Source organism: Nicotiana tabacum, chromosome 3 (genome assembly GCF_000715075.1).
Source record: "Nicotiana tabacum cultivar K326 chromosome 3, ASM71507v2, whole genome shotgun sequence".
Taxonomy (NCBI): Eukaryota; Viridiplantae; Streptophyta; class Magnoliopsida; order Solanales; family Solanaceae; genus Nicotiana; species Nicotiana tabacum.
Window position 1 is genome coordinate 80,019,004 of NC_134082.1, and position 18,654 is coordinate 80,037,657.

Genomic DNA, 18,654 nt, shown 5'->3' on the forward strand with positions numbered 1-18,654 from the left:
ACTCGTGGGGAGATGGGGAATCTATTGATGTGAATTTTATCGAATTCCGAGACGTTGCCCGGGGTTCGGGTTTTGGTAATTCGGCATTTAGGTTGTAAATTGATTATATTCACTTGGACTTCGTTCCCTTGGCTTGTCTTCACGAGAGGCACCATCACGGTCGGGTCCAGGTTTGGGGTCGTGACAGATACGTCATGAACAACCTTGGGATCAATATCTTCTTGCGACAGCCAACTCATTCTGTTACTTATCTCATTTTCAGTATCATATATATAAAGCTGAGCAAATTGTGGCTTCTTCCCAATTTCTGGTAGCCTATGTGATGGTAATTCTAACCGCTCATCCTGAAAACATACAGCCCCTTTGAACGATTAATATATCCGGTATAATGTAAAAATAAAACGTCTCGACCTATATCGATTAATCTATGTCATGCATTTTAGTGATGAATGAATGTAATCCATTAACTCTGTTATAATATAAATAATGAATACAGTAACATATACTATAACATGCTATATATGTAATTAAAGTAGCATAACGAAGTATGTATGTTATATATATATATACACACACACACACAGAATAAGATATACTATAATAAGTTATATATATAGTTAAAGTATTACAATGAAGTGGCTTTGTGTGTGTGTATGTATGTGTGTGTGTGTATATATATATATATATACACTTTGATAGTCGTATATATATAAGAACATGAAGCGCTAGGAACACAGGGTGGGGTTCTTTTAGGGATTGATAAACTTATAAATTTATTCATCGACTTATATCTTATTTAGATGCAACGATGAATATTAAAAATAAAACGTTTTGACCTATATCGATTAATATAAAAAACAAAACGTCTCGACCTAAAATAGAATAATATTATATTGGTTTATCAATTGATTAATTATTTGTACGTACGTAGTAATGTATAAGATTGATCATCAATTACAATATAGTTTATATGTGTGTGTGAAATTACTCATATACTTAAATATAACTTAAAAATGTATTACTTACATAGATGCTATTATAATCTATTAAAAGTAAATATCTAGTTAATATAATTTTTTTGTAAAGATTATGCTTATAGTTTATAATTATTTATAATAATTGTAGTTAAATAAAATAAATATATAGTTAATAATAATTTTTTATAGGAAAAAACTTTTTGTTTTTTTAACAATAAGTAACAACAAAATTCTCTCTCGGCGCACGTTAGGTGACTGACTAACCTGCGGCCTCACCGGAAATGGGAGGAAGAGGACGACCGAGGAGGAATACTACCAAAGTACCAGCACTAGAGCAGAAGGTTATGACGACTAGATAGAGTGAACAAGGAAAAGGAAAGTCCAAAGCTATGGATCAAATCCAGGAGGAGGGGGCAGAACAAGAAAATGACAGTGACGACAACTGGCCAGATCTGGACAAGTATCGAAATCAAGCGACAACTCCAGTGAATTCGAGCAGGAAATTGGCACTGACGGTGAACATGAGCAAAGGAAATAGCGAAATTAGGGTTGCAAATGAGAAAACCAGCTTGAGTGAGGTAAAATCCAATGGAACAGTACATGCAAGCTCAAGCAAGGAACAGAGGGCTATTTCTATGGATAATCAAAAGGAAGCTCAAGGGAAGAACTCAATTTCAACTGTTGATAAGGGTCAATCATGGGCGGGATTACTACAAGAGAACAAGTTAGCTGCAAAAGGTATGAATCTCAACTATATACCACCGTCAATGAAGGATGGTGAAGTAGTTGTACAACTGATGGAGGAAGACATTGTTGAGGAAAATGAAAAATGGAATAGAGCAGTAATATTGTATGTGGTGGGGAATACACCTTCAATAGGTGCCATTGAAAGGTTTATCAATAATCAATGGGCAAGTGTGCAGAAACCAAAGGTGTTATTTCATAATGAGGGATATTTCATAGTCCTGCTTAGTACTAATCAAGAGAAGGAGAGGGTGCTAATGAATGGCCCCTATACAATTAACAATAGGCTAGTTATTATGAGGCAATGGTCGGAGAATTTTGATTTTAATGAGGAAGTTCTGAGAACTATTCCCCTGTGGATCAAGCTTCCAAATCTTCCACTTAACCTTTGGAGTAATCAAGCGTTAAGTAAGACAGGAAGTGGATTGGGGAAACCAATATATGCTGATGCTTGTACGACTATTATTGAGAGAATCTCATATGCAAGGATTTAATAGAGATGGATGTCACTAGGTTTTTACCAGAGAAGATAAAACTCTATGATCCAAAAGGAAAGGTGCTGGAACAAATTGTGCACTATGACTAGAAACCAACCTTGCCAGAAATGTTGCCAACTTGGCCATACATGCAAGGATCAAAGGAAGCTGAGACATAATGAAGTGAGGAAAAATGTGGAAGGGAAGCAAATGCAGGAATGGAGGAAAGTTAGAGCGCTTGATCCTAAGGTTGACAAAATTGATGCACAGGGAGATTTACTGAACAACTGGAGGAAGAAGTAGCTATACAAAAGAGTAACTCAGAGGTTGAGGAACAATGGCAAGTAGTTACAGGTAGATCTGCAACTAAGAAGCACACAGATGTGATAAGGGAGAGGGAAGTGGATATTGGCAATGCATTCAAAGCTCTGGTTGATACTGCTCAAAAAATTGTTCAAATGTCAGAAGCTCAAGGTGTAAAGGGAATGCATAACAAGGAAGACAGGGGTGGACCTCCAACTTTACCTATTATATCATGATGAACTTTATTGCATGGAATGTAAGGGGTCTGAATAAGGTGTACAAACAAAAAGAACTAATTTTTTTTTGCAAAATTAATAATGTAGTTTTGATAGCAATAATTGAGCATAGTGTGAAGCAAAGTAATGCTGACTCTGTGTTAAGGAAATCTCTAAAGAACTGGAAATGGGTGAATAACTATGATGAGGCTCCTGGGGGCAGAATATGGGTTGCATGGGATTCTATATTGGTGGATTATGCAATTATTAGACATCATGAACAATTTATTTTGGGGGAAGTAACATTACTACAACATAATATTCAGTTTCACCTATGTGCTGTCTATGGTAAACATACAATACATGACATGAAGTGTCTATGGGAGGAGATGCTAATATCAGTGGTCAATATAAGGAGTCCTTGCCTTATAATATGGGACTTCAATACAATTCTAACTAGTGAGGATAGATTCAATGGAAACCAAACCCTGTACAGGAGATGGAGACAAGGGAGTTTAAACAATTCTTAGTGGATGCCAAAACAGATGAGTTAAAGACAGTGGGAAGAAAATACACATGGACTAATAACCATGTGCATAATAGAATAGATAGAATTCTGGTAAATGCTGAATGGATACAAAAGTGGCCCAACATGGAGGGGATGTCTATGAATCCTGGATTCTCTGATCATTGCCCTCTTCGTGTGAAGTTTGATACAAGTAGCCAAGTTGGAGGGAAACCTTTCAAGTTCTTGAACTGCCTGGTAAACTTGAAGACCTTTGAAGGTATAGTGCAGAGGGGTTGGGAGAGTGGAAAGAACAGACAAACAATGTTGATAGTTTGGAACAAACTTAAGAAGTTAAAAGGGTTACTGAAGCAGATGAATAAAGAGGAGTTCAGTGGCATTGATAGTAAAATACAGGATGCTAGAGAAAGATTAGAAAGTATACAGAACCAAATGAGATGTCCTGGCCAAAGAGAAATGCAGATTGAATTGGAAAGAACTAGTAAATTGGAGCTGGAGAAATGGTTAATGGTGGAGGAGAGTATTATGAAACAGAAGTCCATAATATAGTGGCTTAATTTGGGAGATTCTAATACAACTTATTATCATGCTTGTATGAAGAATAGACAAGCAAGGAACAATATTAGCAGGTTAACTGACAGTAATGGGGATATAATGCAAAGTCCTGAAGAGGTGAAGGCATAAATTCTAAATTTTTATAGGGGATTACTTGGTAGTTCAGCTACAATGCTACCAATGATCAACTATGACATAAAGAAGAATGGCAATATGCTAAACATGAGTCAACAACTACAGTTAATCAGACCAGTTGGCAGGGAAGAAGTGAAGCAAGCTTTATTGGGCATTGATGACAACAAGGCACCAGGGTGTGATGAATATAACTCCTACTTCTTTAAAAAGATATGGCACATTGTAGGAGAGGAAATAACTGCAGTAGTTCAAGATTTCTTTGAGAGTGCTAATATGTGTAAAGCCATTAATTGCACAACAATCATACTGATTCCAAAGATCCAGAATCTAACAAACATAAGAGACTTCAGACCTAGTTCATGAAATACAATTTTAAACAAGCTCATCTCTAAAGTGATAACCACAAGAATGCAAGGGGTAATGGATAGACTGGTGGATAATTATCAAGCTGATTTTGTACCAGGAAGGCTGATCACAGATAACATTCTGATGAGTCATGAGCTAGTAAAAGGTTATGGAAGGAAGAGTATCTCCCCTAGATGTATGCTTAAGATTGACATGCAAAAAACATATGATCTGTGGAGTGGAGGTACATAGAACAAGTGTTAAAGTCACTGAATTTTCCAAAATTCTTTGTGAGATGGTTAATGGCTTGCATCAGTATAATAACCTACTCAGTTCTAATAAATGGCAGACCAACAGATCTTTTTGAGGCAAAAAAGGGACTCAGGTAGGGGGATCCACTCTCACCCTTCTTATTTGTTTTGGCTATGGAATACCTGAGCAGGTCATTGAAGACTCTAAAGGATGACAAGAAGTTTAAATATCATCCCAGATGTGCCAGGTTTAACCTAGTGCAACTGGGGTTTGCAGATGATTTACTATTATTTTGTAGATGTGATGTGCAATCTGTGCAGATACTGCACCAGCATTTTTAGAAATTCTCTGCAGCATCAGGACTGGTTGCTAATCCAAACAAGAGTTGCATCTATTTTGGAGGGGTGAATCAGTTGACTCAGCAACAAATTATGGAGACTCTTGGTTATAAAAAAGAAGAATTGCCTTTCAGATATTTAGGGGTTCCATTGAGTAATAAGAGACTATCTGCTATACAATGTGAGCCACTAATTGAGAAAATGTTGCACAGAATTCAGAACTGGACAACAAAGTACTTATCATATGCAGGTAGAGCAGTTCTAGTAAAGAGTGTGTTGTTTGCCATCCAAACATTCTGGGCACAGATCTTTATACTACCTAAGAAGGTTATACAATTCATAGAGACCATCTGTAGAAGGTTTCTGTGAACAGGAGATGCTGAACCAACAAAGAAGGCCTTGATAGCTTGGGAAAGACTTTGCTCACCTAAGGTTGTAGGGGGATTGAATTTCATAGATGTGACTTTATGGAATGAAGCTGCTATTTGTAAGTTGCTATGGAATATATGTACTATAAAGGAGAAGCTATGGGTGCATTGGGTACATACTTACTATGTCAAAGGCCAAGCAATGTGGAATATAGAACCAAAGAATGCTTCCTGGACAATTTAGAAGATATTTCAGGCTAAGGAGTATTTCACTAAGGCTGGTATGATTGAAAATGATGTCCAACTAATGGAGAAATGCTCAATCAGGGGACTTTACAGATCACTACAAGGTGTATTTCAAAAAGTAAAATGGAGGAAGCTAGTGTGCAATAACCAAGGGCAGCCAAAATGGATATTCATATTGAGGCTAGCAATATAGCAGAGGTTAGCTACCAAAGACAGGCTGGTACGATGAGGTTTAGATATAGATCAAACATGCTCTCTGTGTAATAAGGAAAATGAGATAATGCAACATATATTTTTCAAGTGTGAGATTACAGGGAAGATATGGAATAGTTTGCTGAGATGGAAAGGGATTCAAAGATCACACAACAATTGGCAAGACGAGATTACATGGATGGTGAAGATGACTAAAGGTAAGAGTGCAAGAGCAGCTATATGCAGAATGACACTAGCAGCTGCAGTGTATCACTGCTGGCAGGAGAGGAATTTTGTGATTTTTCAGAAGAAGAAAGGGACAACCACTTCGTTAATAAAGCTTATTATCTAGGAAGTGCACATAAGGGCAGCAAGATTCCCTTATCGATAGGGTGATAACTACTTTGAACTGGTATCCGGAAATTAGCTAGAACAGAATAACAATGGAAGTTGATGGAGGTTAGGAGAAGTGAAGGCTAGATATCATCTTACTGGGGCTTCATGTCCAGTTGGTAATATGCTAGACAAATTTTGTAATAGTTAGATGAGTTGTAAATATTGTTACTTGGTAATAAAATTCTTATTTACCAAATAATAATAATTTTTTATAGTTTATAATAATTTGTTATAGCTTATAATATGTTGAAAATAAAATAAAAAATTAATTAAGTTTTTTTTTTTTAAAAAAAATCGACCAAAGTTGGTCGGTATTTGGTCAAACGGTCAACACTTAATGTACCGACCAAATTACCGACCAACGTTGGTCGGTAATTCTGAAATTCAGAATGATATACGGGTTTCCCCCCATTTCTCTTATTTTCTTCCCCAAAATTTTCCTAACTCCTCCCTCAATACCTTTCCCTCCCCTTCTCTATTTACCTCACACAAATCCCATTCCCCACCCCGTGTAGCCACCGCCCGTAGCCGTTGCCGTCACCGTCGCCGGAGCTGTCGCTGCCACTGCTTTTAGGACTGCCTCCCCTCTCCTTCTCCACCTAAAAATTTTAGGTTTGAATTACAACCCATTTCATTGTTATTTCTAGTTTTTGTTTCAATTATTTGAACATTGTATTTTATTGTTTCAATTAGTGTTTCAATTCTTTGAACATTGTATTTTATTGAGGAATAGGGTTTAGGTCTTGTTTTAATTAGTTTTGTTTATTAATTTTATTAACTAATTAGTTTAATTAGTCTTGAGTAGTTTAGTAAGATTGGAATTATACTTTGTATAGTCTTGAATAGTTTAGTTAGAATCTTAGGTTTAGGATTTGTAGTTGAACTTTTAGTTTATGAATTGGACCTTTTGGATATGAATTGAACTTTTAGGATATGAATTGGACTTTTAGTTTATAAATTGAAATTTTAGGATATGAATTGAACTTTTAGGATTTGTAGTTGAACATTTAGTTTATGAATTGGACCTTTTGGATATGAATTGAATTTTGTAGTTTATAAATTGAAATTTTAAGATATGAATTGAACTTTTAGGATTTGTAGTTAAACTTTTAGTTTATGAATTGGACCTTTTGGATATGAATTGAAATTTTTGGATATGAATTGAACTTTTAGTTTATAAATTAAAATTTTCGGATATGAATTGAAATTTTAGGATATAAATTGAACTTTTAGGATATAAATTAAACTTTTAGGATATGAATTGGACTTTTAGTTTATAAATTGAAATTTTAGGATATGAATTTAATTTTTAGGATATGAATTGGAACTTTTAGGACATGAATTAACTAAAAAAAGATTATGATATGAATTAACTAAATTAATTTGTTCTTATTTTATTTGTATAGATGGAACATCGTACTTGGATGTACAATAGGAATTATCCTAATAGGCGGGGATTGCGGGAGGATTTTATAGAAGGGGTTCATGATTTTATTAGACATGCAATATCACTTCTACCATACCAAAGTGAAGGAGTAATTAGGTGCTCATGTGTTAGGTGCGACTGTATGAAGTTTAAAAAACCGGAGGAATTTAAGCTTCATCTTTATAGGAAGGGGTTTATAGAGAATTACTTTGTGTGGACTAATCATGGAGAGATCGATGGTAGCCATGCAATATTTCATAACATGGTTGTTGGTGAAAGTAGTAGGTCAGTGGAGAATACAAATCGTGATTCTAGAATTCATGATATGGTTACAGATGCTTTTGGGATGCATTTCGGGGGTGAGCCCAATGAAAATATTGAACAAACTCCTAATGATGACACAAAACGTTTTTACGACCAGTTAGAGGAAGCTATTCGTCCACTACGTAAAGGAAGTTCGCACTCTGAGTTGTCTATTGCAGTTAGATTACTAAGTATAAAATCAGATTGTAATATTTCTCAAGTAGCCATGGACTCTTTCATTGAACTTATGAGTGAATTAGTTGACCCTAATATCAAGTTACCTCGTGATTTCTATAAAGCAAATAGATTGGTTTCTAAGTTAGGACTTTCATCAATGAGAATTGATTGTTGTGAAGATGGTTGCATGTTATATTATAAAGATGATGCAACTTTAGACAGTTGTAAATTTTGCGAAAAGCCTCGTTTCAAGAGGCTTTCTAGCGGGAATATGGTCGCTATCAAGGCGGTGCATTATTTACCTCTTATACCTAGGTTAAAGAGGTTATATATGTCGACGAGTTCTACTCCACATATAAGATGACACTTTGAAAATAGAAGACCACCTGGTGTTATGTGTCATCCTTCAGATGAAGAAGCTTGGAAGCACTTTGATAGGACATATCCAGATTTTGATAGTGAACCAAGGAACATTCGGTTAGGTTTGTGTGCGGATGGATTCACGCCTTTTTCTGTATCTGCGACACCATATTTATGTTGGCCTGTCTTTCTTACACCTTATAATCTACCACCCGAGTTGTGCATGACTAGTCCATATATATTCTTAAATTATATTATCCTCGGTCCACGTAATTCGAAAAATTTGATTGATGTATATTTGCAATCTTTGATTAATGAGCTAAAACAATTGTGGTATGGTGGTGTTGAAACATATGACATATCAACCATGCAGAATTTCAATTTGCATGCTAATTTAATGTGGACTATTAATGATTTTCATATATATGGAATGTTGTCGGGGTGGATGACTGCTGGGAAGCTAGCTTGTCCTTACTGTATGGAAAATAGTAAATCGTTCACTTTGAAATATGATCGAAAACAATCATGGTTTGATTGTCATCGTCAATTCTTGCCTCATGATCATGAGTTTAGAAGGATGAAAAATGCATTCAAAAAGAACAAAATAGAATATGATTCTCCACCTCCGATGCTTTCAGGTGAGGAAATTTGGGAGAGGATCCGGAACTTCAGTAAAGTTACTGAAGCTCCACCTTATAGATTCCCCGGATACATTGTTACTCATAATTGGACAAAACAGAGTATATTTTGGGAGTTTCCTTATTGGAAGGATAATCTTTTCCGTCACAACCTTGATGTCATGCATATTGAGAAGAGTTTATTTTTTGGTGATTTTTTCAACACAGTGATGGATGTTAAAGGTAAGACAAAGGATAACCTGAAGGCTAAGATGGACTTACAAGAATATTGCAAGCGGCCTGAATTATACTTGCAGACATCAAAAAATGGTAAGGTGTTCAAGCCCAAAGCAAGTTACACATTCACTTTGGAGGAAAGACTAAATTTGTGATTGGGTTACAAAATTGAAGATGCTTGAGGGTTATGCGTCGAATCTTAGAAAAAAGTAGATATGGAGGGAGGGAGTTGAGCCATTTGAAAAGTCATGGCTGTCATGTTTTCATGGAGACCTTAGTGCCTATTGCATTTTGTGGTTTGCCTGAAAGAATATGGAAACCCATCACAGAGATTAGTTTTTTTTTCAAAGACTTGTGTTCTACCACATTAAGGGAAGAAAACCTACTCTGGAGGGTTCCGAACATTCGTGTAACTTCTAGTAAGATGGAAAAGATATTTCCATGTGGTTTTTATGTGATGGAACACCTTTCAATCCAACTTGTACACGAGGTACGACTTGGAGGGCATGTTCAATGCAGATGGACGTATCCCTTTGAGAGGTAATATTATAAGTTTGATGTAATTTTTTATTATATTTGAATGTTCTTGGCTAACATAACATTATGTAGGACAATTGAAAAATGCAAATAATATGTTAAGCAGAGGAATATGGTTGAAGGATCTATATGCGAAGCTTATCTTGCAAAGGAAACTCCTCATTTTTATTCTTATTATTTTGAGAGTAACGTGCCATGTTCTAGGAATAGGCCCAATAGGCACATGACCGAATGTGTGAATGATCCGTTATATCTGGCAATGTCCATATTCAATCAACTAGGCCGATGTTCTAAGGATGTTAGAAAGAGAAGTTTGAGTAATATGGAGTACAAGTCCGCTACACTTCGTGTGTTGCTAAACTGTTCCGAAGTTGTACCATTTCTCAAGTAAGTATTGATTTATTAGTTATCAAAATATAAAATTCACTAGGATTACATATCGATACAACTACTAAAAATATTTTATGTGTCACAGTCACTTCGTGGGTCAATTTGGCCATGATACTGTATATACGAGATTTGATACGTGGTTCAAACAATTTATATGTTTATCTTGATAATGTTCTAACACTATGTAGGTAAATAATGTTTATAGGTTATGCTAACTTATGCATTTTTTAAATACTATCTAGCTAAATAATCCAAATAATGGTGTAAACCAATTTTTGAAACATATATCTTGGGGACCTGGGCTTGAGGTCACAACAATGTCTAAGTACGTAGTGAATGGTTATAAGTTCCATACAGAGGATTGCTCTAAAAATAAATATAGAAACAACAACGGGGTGTGGATTCAAGGTGGTGATGACAACCAAGTTGGAGATATTGATTATTATGGTGTGCTCAAAAAAATAATAGAACTAGAATATACAGGTTGGCCATATAAGAAATTGATACTCTTTAGATGCAAGTGGTTTGACCCAAATCCAATTAGAGGAAGAGTACACAACCAATACAACATAATTGAGGTTAATCATACGAGGGAGTATGGTCGCTATGATCCTTTCATAATTGCACATAATGTTAGGCAAGTGTATTATACTCCTTATCCATTGCGGCGAAATAAGTTCGATTGGTGGGTTGTAATAGAAACTAAGCCTGTAGGTAGGGTGGAAGTCGAGAATGTGTTAGATGTTGCATATCAAAACGATATCTCCAGTGTTCACCAAATAGTGGATGATCAGCTAGAAAATAATTTGGAACATCCTGACACATATTGGAAGAAGTTGATATAAATCAAGTAACAATTATAGAAAATGAGGACGAATAATCAACTGATGAAGCTCAAACAAGTGAGGACGAAGAATTCTCAGACGAGGAACAATACGTCGATGAGCTTTAAAAAGTTGAGTTTTTAAATAACTCTCGTTTTATAGCTAGTTTCTTATATGTTTCAATCTAAATATATATTATATTATGTAGATGACAGTCAAGGGTCAAGGTAACAATGACCCTACTGGTTCTCGGGGTCGAGAAAAGGTTAGGAAAGGAAAGAGGAGCGTAGAAAATAATACTCTATCTTTTCCACCCTCTTCAGAGATGCCTATGTCTTATCCTCCACCCCACAGCTATACTGAGCTGCCACAACATCACGAGCCCTACACCTTCATGCAGACACCAGGTCTTTCATCACAGGGCCATAGGACTATACGTCTGACATACAGTCCAGCTGCCTCACGACCACGTGGATCGCAACCATCTGCATTACATGGATCGCATCCATCCATGTCATATCCACATGGATCACATTCATCCGTGTCACAGCCACTCGGGTCACAGACATCAGTATCACAATCACTTGCGGTCACAACCATCTTCATCAGCGACTCCATCTATTTCAGGCTTTCACCTGCGAGGTAGTAGCTCTGACCCTCCTACACCGTCCACACATGCCTCTGATATACATGCTTCAGATGATGATGCTGATGATGACGAGGAGTTGTATTATGATCAATATGGCAGGATCATCACAGTCCCTGAGGGTGATGTGTAAGAGTTATTTGTTATTTTTGCGTTTATTATTTTGTAAAGTTTTTACTAAGATATTAATGTGTTTTTGTTGTTAACTTGCAGGTTCATCCTAAGTAATAAGACTACGAGGATAATCACCAAAGCCATCAGAAAGCTTTATGATGGCCCTTATGTGACTTAGACTGATTTTCCATTTTCGCTGAAGGAGCAAAGTTTCAATCAATTTAAGGTATAAATGTTCTTTTAAGCAGTTTAATAATTCATATTTATGATATTTCCATATAATGTTTAACTTTTGAAATACAAAGCAAGTATGTATGGGAACGCCGCTATAGCGCGGAGGTAGCTACAAATTTTCATCATAAAGCTCGCAAGCGATTGTCGCATACTTTCTCCAAAGCTAGAAAAAAGAACAAGAAGCCTTACTGGTTAATTCAAAATTTATGGGATGATTTGCAAAGGCAATGGCTTACTGCAAAGTTCTTAGAGAAGAACGAAAAAGGAAAGAAAGCTCGTGCATCTGAGAAGGGAGGCTCTTTGTACACTGGAAGTACGATTAGCCTAGGGATAATAAAAAGAAGATTGGTACGTAATTGCTTAAATTATTTTAATTTTCAAAGTATATCTATTTTGTTTATTAACTAAATTAATTTGTTTTCAAAAAAAGAAGTTGGGGCATCCAATGCCATGATGATCTATTCAAGGAGACACATATTGTAAAAAAGAAGAAAGAGACGAATCAAGAAAGGTGGGTCGAGCACCGGGCCTCGACTGTATATGTAAGCTTTCACTTTTCTGTAAGTATTTTAATTTACTTTTATATAAATTTTGAACTACTAATTCAATTCAAATTTTTGTATAGGGTCGCTACCAAACTAACGTGAAGGAATTCATCCGCACTCAGCCAGCTATTGAATAGGGCGAGCCAACCCAACCTTCAAACGAGGTTGTTGAAAGAATATGGATGGAGTCTGCTGGTGGTCCAAAATGGCCTTTGTGATGACCCTAAAGGTCATCTTTTATTTTAGAAGTCAAATCTGCGCCCCGAAGCCTTGGAAACCTTTTTTGTCTTACCTTGATTTACGTGCACAGTCCGGGCGTGTTTACGTGAAATTTTAGAAAAATAATAAATTTGGCCTTTAAAATTGGTTAAAGTTGACTTTGGTCAACATTCTTGGTAAACGGACCAGGACCCGTGATCAGATGGTCCCGTAGGGTCCGTAGTAAAATATGGGACTTGGGAGTATGCCGAAATCGAATTCCAAAGTCCCAAGCTCGAGAAAAGAATTTTTAAAAAAAATTGTTTGCTGGAAAATATAAAGATTTTTGGAAGTGAAATGATGCATTTTCTTGATGGTATCGGGCCCGTATCTTGGTTACGGAGCCTGGTACAAGTTTAAAATAATAATCAAGTTGAATCTATGAAAATTGCTAAGAATCGAAATTGGTTTGTTATAAATCGGACCTATAGTTGAGAAAATGGAAATTGCAATGTTCTTAAGTGATTTCATGACTTTGAGGTTAAATTCGTAGTTGTTGATGTTATTTTGATGATTTGATCGCACGAGCAAGTATGTATGATATTTTTGGACTTGTGTGCATGTTTGGTTTGGAGCCCCGAGGTCTCAGATGAGTTTTGGATAGGCTGGGGTGAATTGGACTTAGGAAGTTTCAGATTTTTCGTCTAGTATGTGTTGTAGTCTTTGATCTCGCAATTGCGAGGTCAGATGTCGCAAGAGCCTATCAGGCCTATGGAATTGTGAGGAAGTCTGGCCAACATTTGATCGCATTTGCGATCTTCCCCTTCGCAATTGCGACGTCATCAGGGGAGGTCAGTCATCACAATTGCGACTAATTGTTCGCAATTGCGAAGGGAGCATGGCAGGCCTACCTTCGCATTTGCAAAGCCTAGGCCGCATTTGCGAGTTCGCATTTGCGAACCTGTCATCGCAAATTCGATAACTGCGCCTGTGTAAATTTCAACTTAGACGGGATTTTCCTCATTTTCAAACTCTTTCAAACCCTAAGCTCTCTTGATCGATTTTCTAAAAAAAGGTTCTTCCCAATATCATAGGTAAACAACTTCTAACTTATTTTCTTTAATCTATAGCATCTTTTTACATGATTTCACTTCAAAATCTAGGGTTTTTCATGGGAAATTGGGTGTTTTTGTGTAGAAGTTAGGGTTTTCAAATTTTGGGGATTTGGATCTCGATTTGAGGTCCGATTTCAAAACTAATTACATATTTGAGTTCGTGTGTGAATGGGTGATCGGGTTTTGGTTTGAACTTTAAGTTTTAACCAAGTGGGCCCGGGGTCAATTTTTGACTTTTTGGGAAAAACAATGGGAAACCTATTTTCATGCATTAGAATTGGTTTATTTAGCATTTATTGATATCATTAAGTAAATTGTGACTAGATACAATCGAATTGGAAGTGGAACCAAGAGGTAAAGCGGTAGTTGAGGCTTAATCTTGTCCGTGGAATCGAGGTAAGCGTTTGGCCTAACCTTAGCTTGAGGGAATATGAGTTGTGGTCTTATTTTCTATGTGTTAGCATCGAGTACGACGTATAGATGTGGTGATGAGTATCTATACATTAGTGTCAAGCATGCCCATGAGTCTTATATCATGATTTTTGTGACTCTATTATGTATCGATCATGCTCAAATTGATGATTATTAATGTTGAACAAAGCTTGTCAAAGTTCTTGGTAATTGACTATTGTTGAGAATTGGCACAAGTTGAGTTTCATTCTTGTAAAGTAATTGTTGAAAAAAAGATTTAGTTATTGTTGATTCCCTTGCCGGGATATTATTGTTGATATTGTTGTTTCCCTTGACGGGACGTCTTGTTTCTATTATTTGGGTGAGGAAGAGTGTAGAACATGAAGGGTGATGCCGTGCATGATATTGTGAATGAGCGTAATGCACGAAGGGTGATGCCATGCACGATATTATGAGTGTTAATGCACGAAGGATAATGGCATGCCATGATTTGAGAGTTAATGCATGAAGGGTGATCCCGTGCCGATATTTTGAGGAATAATACACGAAGGGTGATGATGTGTCATGATTATGTGAGGTAATGCACGAAGGGTGATGCCATGCTGTTCTGTTTGTTTCATATGTGAGGATGAGAGTAAAAGCACGAAGGGTGATGTCGTGCACGTGTTACTATTTCATTATTCCTATTGATATAGATATGATGTTCATTATGCTTCGTTATTAATGCTTCTTTATTGGATTATTATTAGAATCTATTAATCCCCGCAGCATGTCCCTTCCCCACCTTATTCTGTTGATTTCTGTTACTATGTTTCTGTTTGTACATGATTTAACTGCACAGGTATATATGACTGTCATGTCCTAGCCTCATTACTACTTCGCCGAGGTTAGGCTCGACACTTACTCAGTACATGGGGTCGGTTGTACTGATACTACACTCTGTACTCTTTTATGCAGATCTCGGTACTGGACCCGTTGAGTAGCTGAGGTAACTTCCTTTAGTCCAGGGAGACCAAGGTAGATCTGCTGGCGTCTGCAGAGCCTGAAGTCCCCCTTCCTTATTTTAGCTTTCTGTTGTCTCCTTTCTTTTTCGAGAACAATTGTACTTTCTTTTCAGACCAGTATTTGTAGTAACTCGTAGATGTTTGTGAAGTTGTGACAGCAGATCCATGGGTAGACTTGTATTGGATTGTTTGATCATGTTATAACTCTTCCATATTTATCATCTGTTTAACTTTAGTTTCTATTTATAACTGTTTGGGATTGAGTGTTACTGGGTAGAACCCTACTAGTTGGCTTGCCTAGCTTTCATGAATAGGCGCCATCACTCCCGAGGGTGGGAAATCCGGGTCGTGACAGGCTTCCTACTAAGAAATTCCATCGCTATAAGTGTGGAATGCAAGAAATAGGAACTTCCTCGCAAGGTGAGCAACTTGATGGGGAGAGCCTCTCCGTTATGCGGGAGACTGTGACAAAGCTCACGTCCGAGCTAGAAGCGGCCAAGGAAAGAGAAAGGGTTAGAGATGCTCAGTTCCTTGGTATGCAAGCTCAGATCAGAACTCTCCTATCTACTGGAGTTTTTCCGTTGCCTCGGTCTCGTGATTCATCTCCAGAGGCTCGACTTGAACGTGGGCTTTCCTTCCATCTTTCCTGTGATCGTTCCTCCTGTCCTCCCCTTGGTCGTTCTTCCCATCCTCCACAAGACCCTTCTCGACACTGTCTTTTAGATGAAAGTTCATCAGACGGTGATGATGATGTTGTACAAAATACTCCTTGACTTTTATGTACTTTGAACTAGACAAATAGAAACGGTTTTGAACTAGTTGTAATAAGTTTTAACTTGGTTTTGGATTTTTTAGTTCTATTGAACTTTAATTTGTTAGTTTTAATGTATTTATTGAATTGTGATGTTGTTGTTGTGGGATTTTGGTATGTTGGCAGGTGGTGTAGCTGCCAAAATAGGTATTTTATGCCAAAAGTAAAACCTAAAAATCGACCAAAGTTGGTCGGTTTCTAATTAAATAAATAATTTCTGGTGATTAGCGACCAAGGTTGGTCGCTAAAGTTAAAATAAAAAATTAAAAATTACCGACCAAAGTTGGTCGGTTAATGAACAAGGATTACCCAGATTTCAACTTTACCGACCAACTTTGGTCGGTATGGTTAAATTTTATTTTTTTTTTAAAAAATATATATTTTATATATTACTTTACCGAGCAACTTTGGTCGCTAATTTTTAAATTTTAATAATTAATAAAATAACGTAATTTAAATACATCGACCAACTTTGATCGGTAAAATTAAATTATTAAAATATTTTACCGATCAAAGTTGGTCGGTATGTGCTTTAAATTGTACAGTTGGTCCTTTTACCTTTGCGACCAACCTTGATCGGTAATTAGCTGTCACGACCCAAACCGATGAGCCGCGACTGGAACCCGGTACCTTACTTAATCGAGTACCAACGTAACGTATCTTTCATATCATTTTATCATAGGTAAATGAACCGGAGCAAAGCATGAGGGAATACAAACTTATACATGTGAAGTACGGGCCTTTAAGACTAAAATAGCCACTCGTGTACTGAACATGGGCCGACAAGGCCATACAATCTTTTACGTGCACGACATCTATCAACAAGCCTCTAAGAATACATAATTTTTATAACGGTCGGAACAGAGTCCGACCATACCAAACAATACCTGTCTAAATCATACTAACCAATCAAGTAACTCCGAAGCAAATGGAGCGCACCAACATCTTCCGCTGAGCTGATAGCCTACTTGGAGGGCTCTCGACTTGTCTATCGGGACATGCATGCATGAAACGCAGCGTCCCCAAGGAAAAAGGGACGTCAGTATGAATAATATACCGGGTATATAAGGCACATAAATAAGTACATAACATACATGGAAGAAACATAGAGTAAATGACTCAACCTGTAAGTCTGGATAACTTTGTAAATCATGAAATACTTATAATGTCATGCATATGTGTATGGATATCATGTCGTGCATAGGTACATGTTTCATAACATCATCAGGCCTCTGAGGGCATCCATCATATCATCTCGGCCACTCTTGGCAAAATCATCAACGTATACCATCTGATTAGGTGGTGGTGCGTATATAACGTCATAATCTTTCCCATATCTCATATACATATATATACATATATATACGCTTATATAACGCCATCTGGTCATGGGTCAATGTACATGTATAAATGCATGAAATGCATAAGAAATACGTTACTAAGATTTTTTCGGAATGCCATAAAAATCAATATACCTTTCAGCTAAACTGTATCAAATACGTATTTTTTTGAATCCCATGAAAAGAAGATATAATAATAATTCACATGGGGAATAAAAAATATAGATACCCCTAGTATTTCTATGAATAGAGTAACTTATAAAAGTTGCGTATTTTGCTCGTTTTATTTGTATTATTTGGATCATGCCAAAAAGAAAGAAGAGATAGCCTTAACATACCTGATAAAGCTTTGAAAGGCCACAATTTCATGTCACTTTGAACAGAAGGGTCAGTAAATCTACGACCAATTAAACGTTTAGCATCAACAACTGTGTCGTATGGATTCATAACTACTTGATTCTTGGCTGCATCACTAATTAAACGCTCAGTATCAGTAAAAGCAACATTAGATAGGTGTTGTTCTGTTGCCTTGGTCATTTGGTATGATTTTTAAACTCTTATCATTTAACCACCCCAACAGAACTATATGTTGTGCCTAGGTTTATCCCTATTCATTTTCCTTCTTATACAACTCCTTTACCAAATGAATCTTTATATTAATTGAAGATAAGTGTAGGGATGACAAATACAACATCCCTTTCTACGTGTTGCAAGGAATGACTTAGGACATTATCCATGTGTCCTTTTAACTGTGTAAAGTTAAGAGTCACTTATCAAATCTTCCTCCACTTGCTGCCACGTGTGGGGCTTTGTCCCTACCTACAATTATCCACAAATCCTTAATTACATGGTTAATCTCCCATTAAACTAATAATTAATTGATTACCCACATAATTAAGAATTATTTTAAATTACTTAAAATACTATTCACTTTTAATACACTTTATACACCTTACTATCATGGCCATGGGGTACCTTGTATGGTACTAGTCCATAAATACCGGATATTTTAGCTCGGGCCGTATTTTATCCCAAAATGTCAAACCTCGACGAAATTCATTTTCTTCGACTTGCTTATCCTCTCAACTTCACGAATTCAGTCATCACTTGTTTGAAATAGCATAATGCTTCTAATCTCATTCCCGAACTTACATTGATTAACTTACGACGAAACTTTAACGTACGAAAAACGGGATGTAAATTTCCGAGCATTCACTAATTTGCTTATGTCATATTTTTACGTACGAAAATATGGGGTGTAACATTAGCGACCAACCTTGGTCTGTATACTAAAACG

At 36.6% G+C, this 18,654-nt stretch overlaps 1 protein-coding gene and 1 long non-coding RNA gene across 2 annotated transcripts; one reads left to right on the forward strand and one right to left on the reverse strand.

Annotated features, from left to right (window-relative positions):
- The first annotated feature begins 1,366 nt into the window (after window positions 1-1,366).
- On the forward strand, window positions 1,367-4,294 carry LOC107813945 (uncharacterized). The gene is made up of 5 exons (XM_016639268.2): window positions 1,367-2,174; window positions 2,468-2,704; window positions 2,824-3,014; window positions 3,212-3,744; window positions 3,943-4,294. Exons 1-5 carry the CDS (start codon window positions 1,367-1,369, stop codon window positions 4,292-4,294), a joined length of 2,121 nt encoding a protein of 706 aa, XP_016494754.2.
- Window positions 4,295-16,661: 12,367 nt separating this feature from the next.
- LOC142174839 (uncharacterized) lies at window positions 16,662-18,022 on the reverse strand. Its single transcript, XR_012703918.1, has 2 exons — window positions 17,696-18,022; window positions 16,662-17,005 (listed from the first exon to the last, which is right to left on the reverse strand). It is a non-coding gene; the product is annotated as an uncharacterized LOC142174839 (long non-coding RNA).
- Between the last annotated feature and the right edge of the window lie 632 nt (window positions 18,023-18,654).

What these genes read in the sequence shown, in the direction of transcription:
- LOC107813945 (XM_016639268.2), top strand. Translation starts at nt 1,367, where the DNA reads ATGGATCAAATCCAGGAGGAGGGGGCAGAACAAGAAAATGACAGTGAC. An exon ending in ACCAATATATGCTGATGCTT is followed by an intron (nt 2,175 to 2,467) that starts GTACGACTATTA and finishes ATTGATGCACAG; the next exon opens with GGAGATTTACTGAACAACTG. An exon ending in AACAATTTATTTTGGGGGAA is followed by an intron (nt 3,015 to 3,211) that starts GTAACATTACTA and finishes AACCCTGTACAG; the next exon opens with GAGATGGAGACAAGGGAGTT.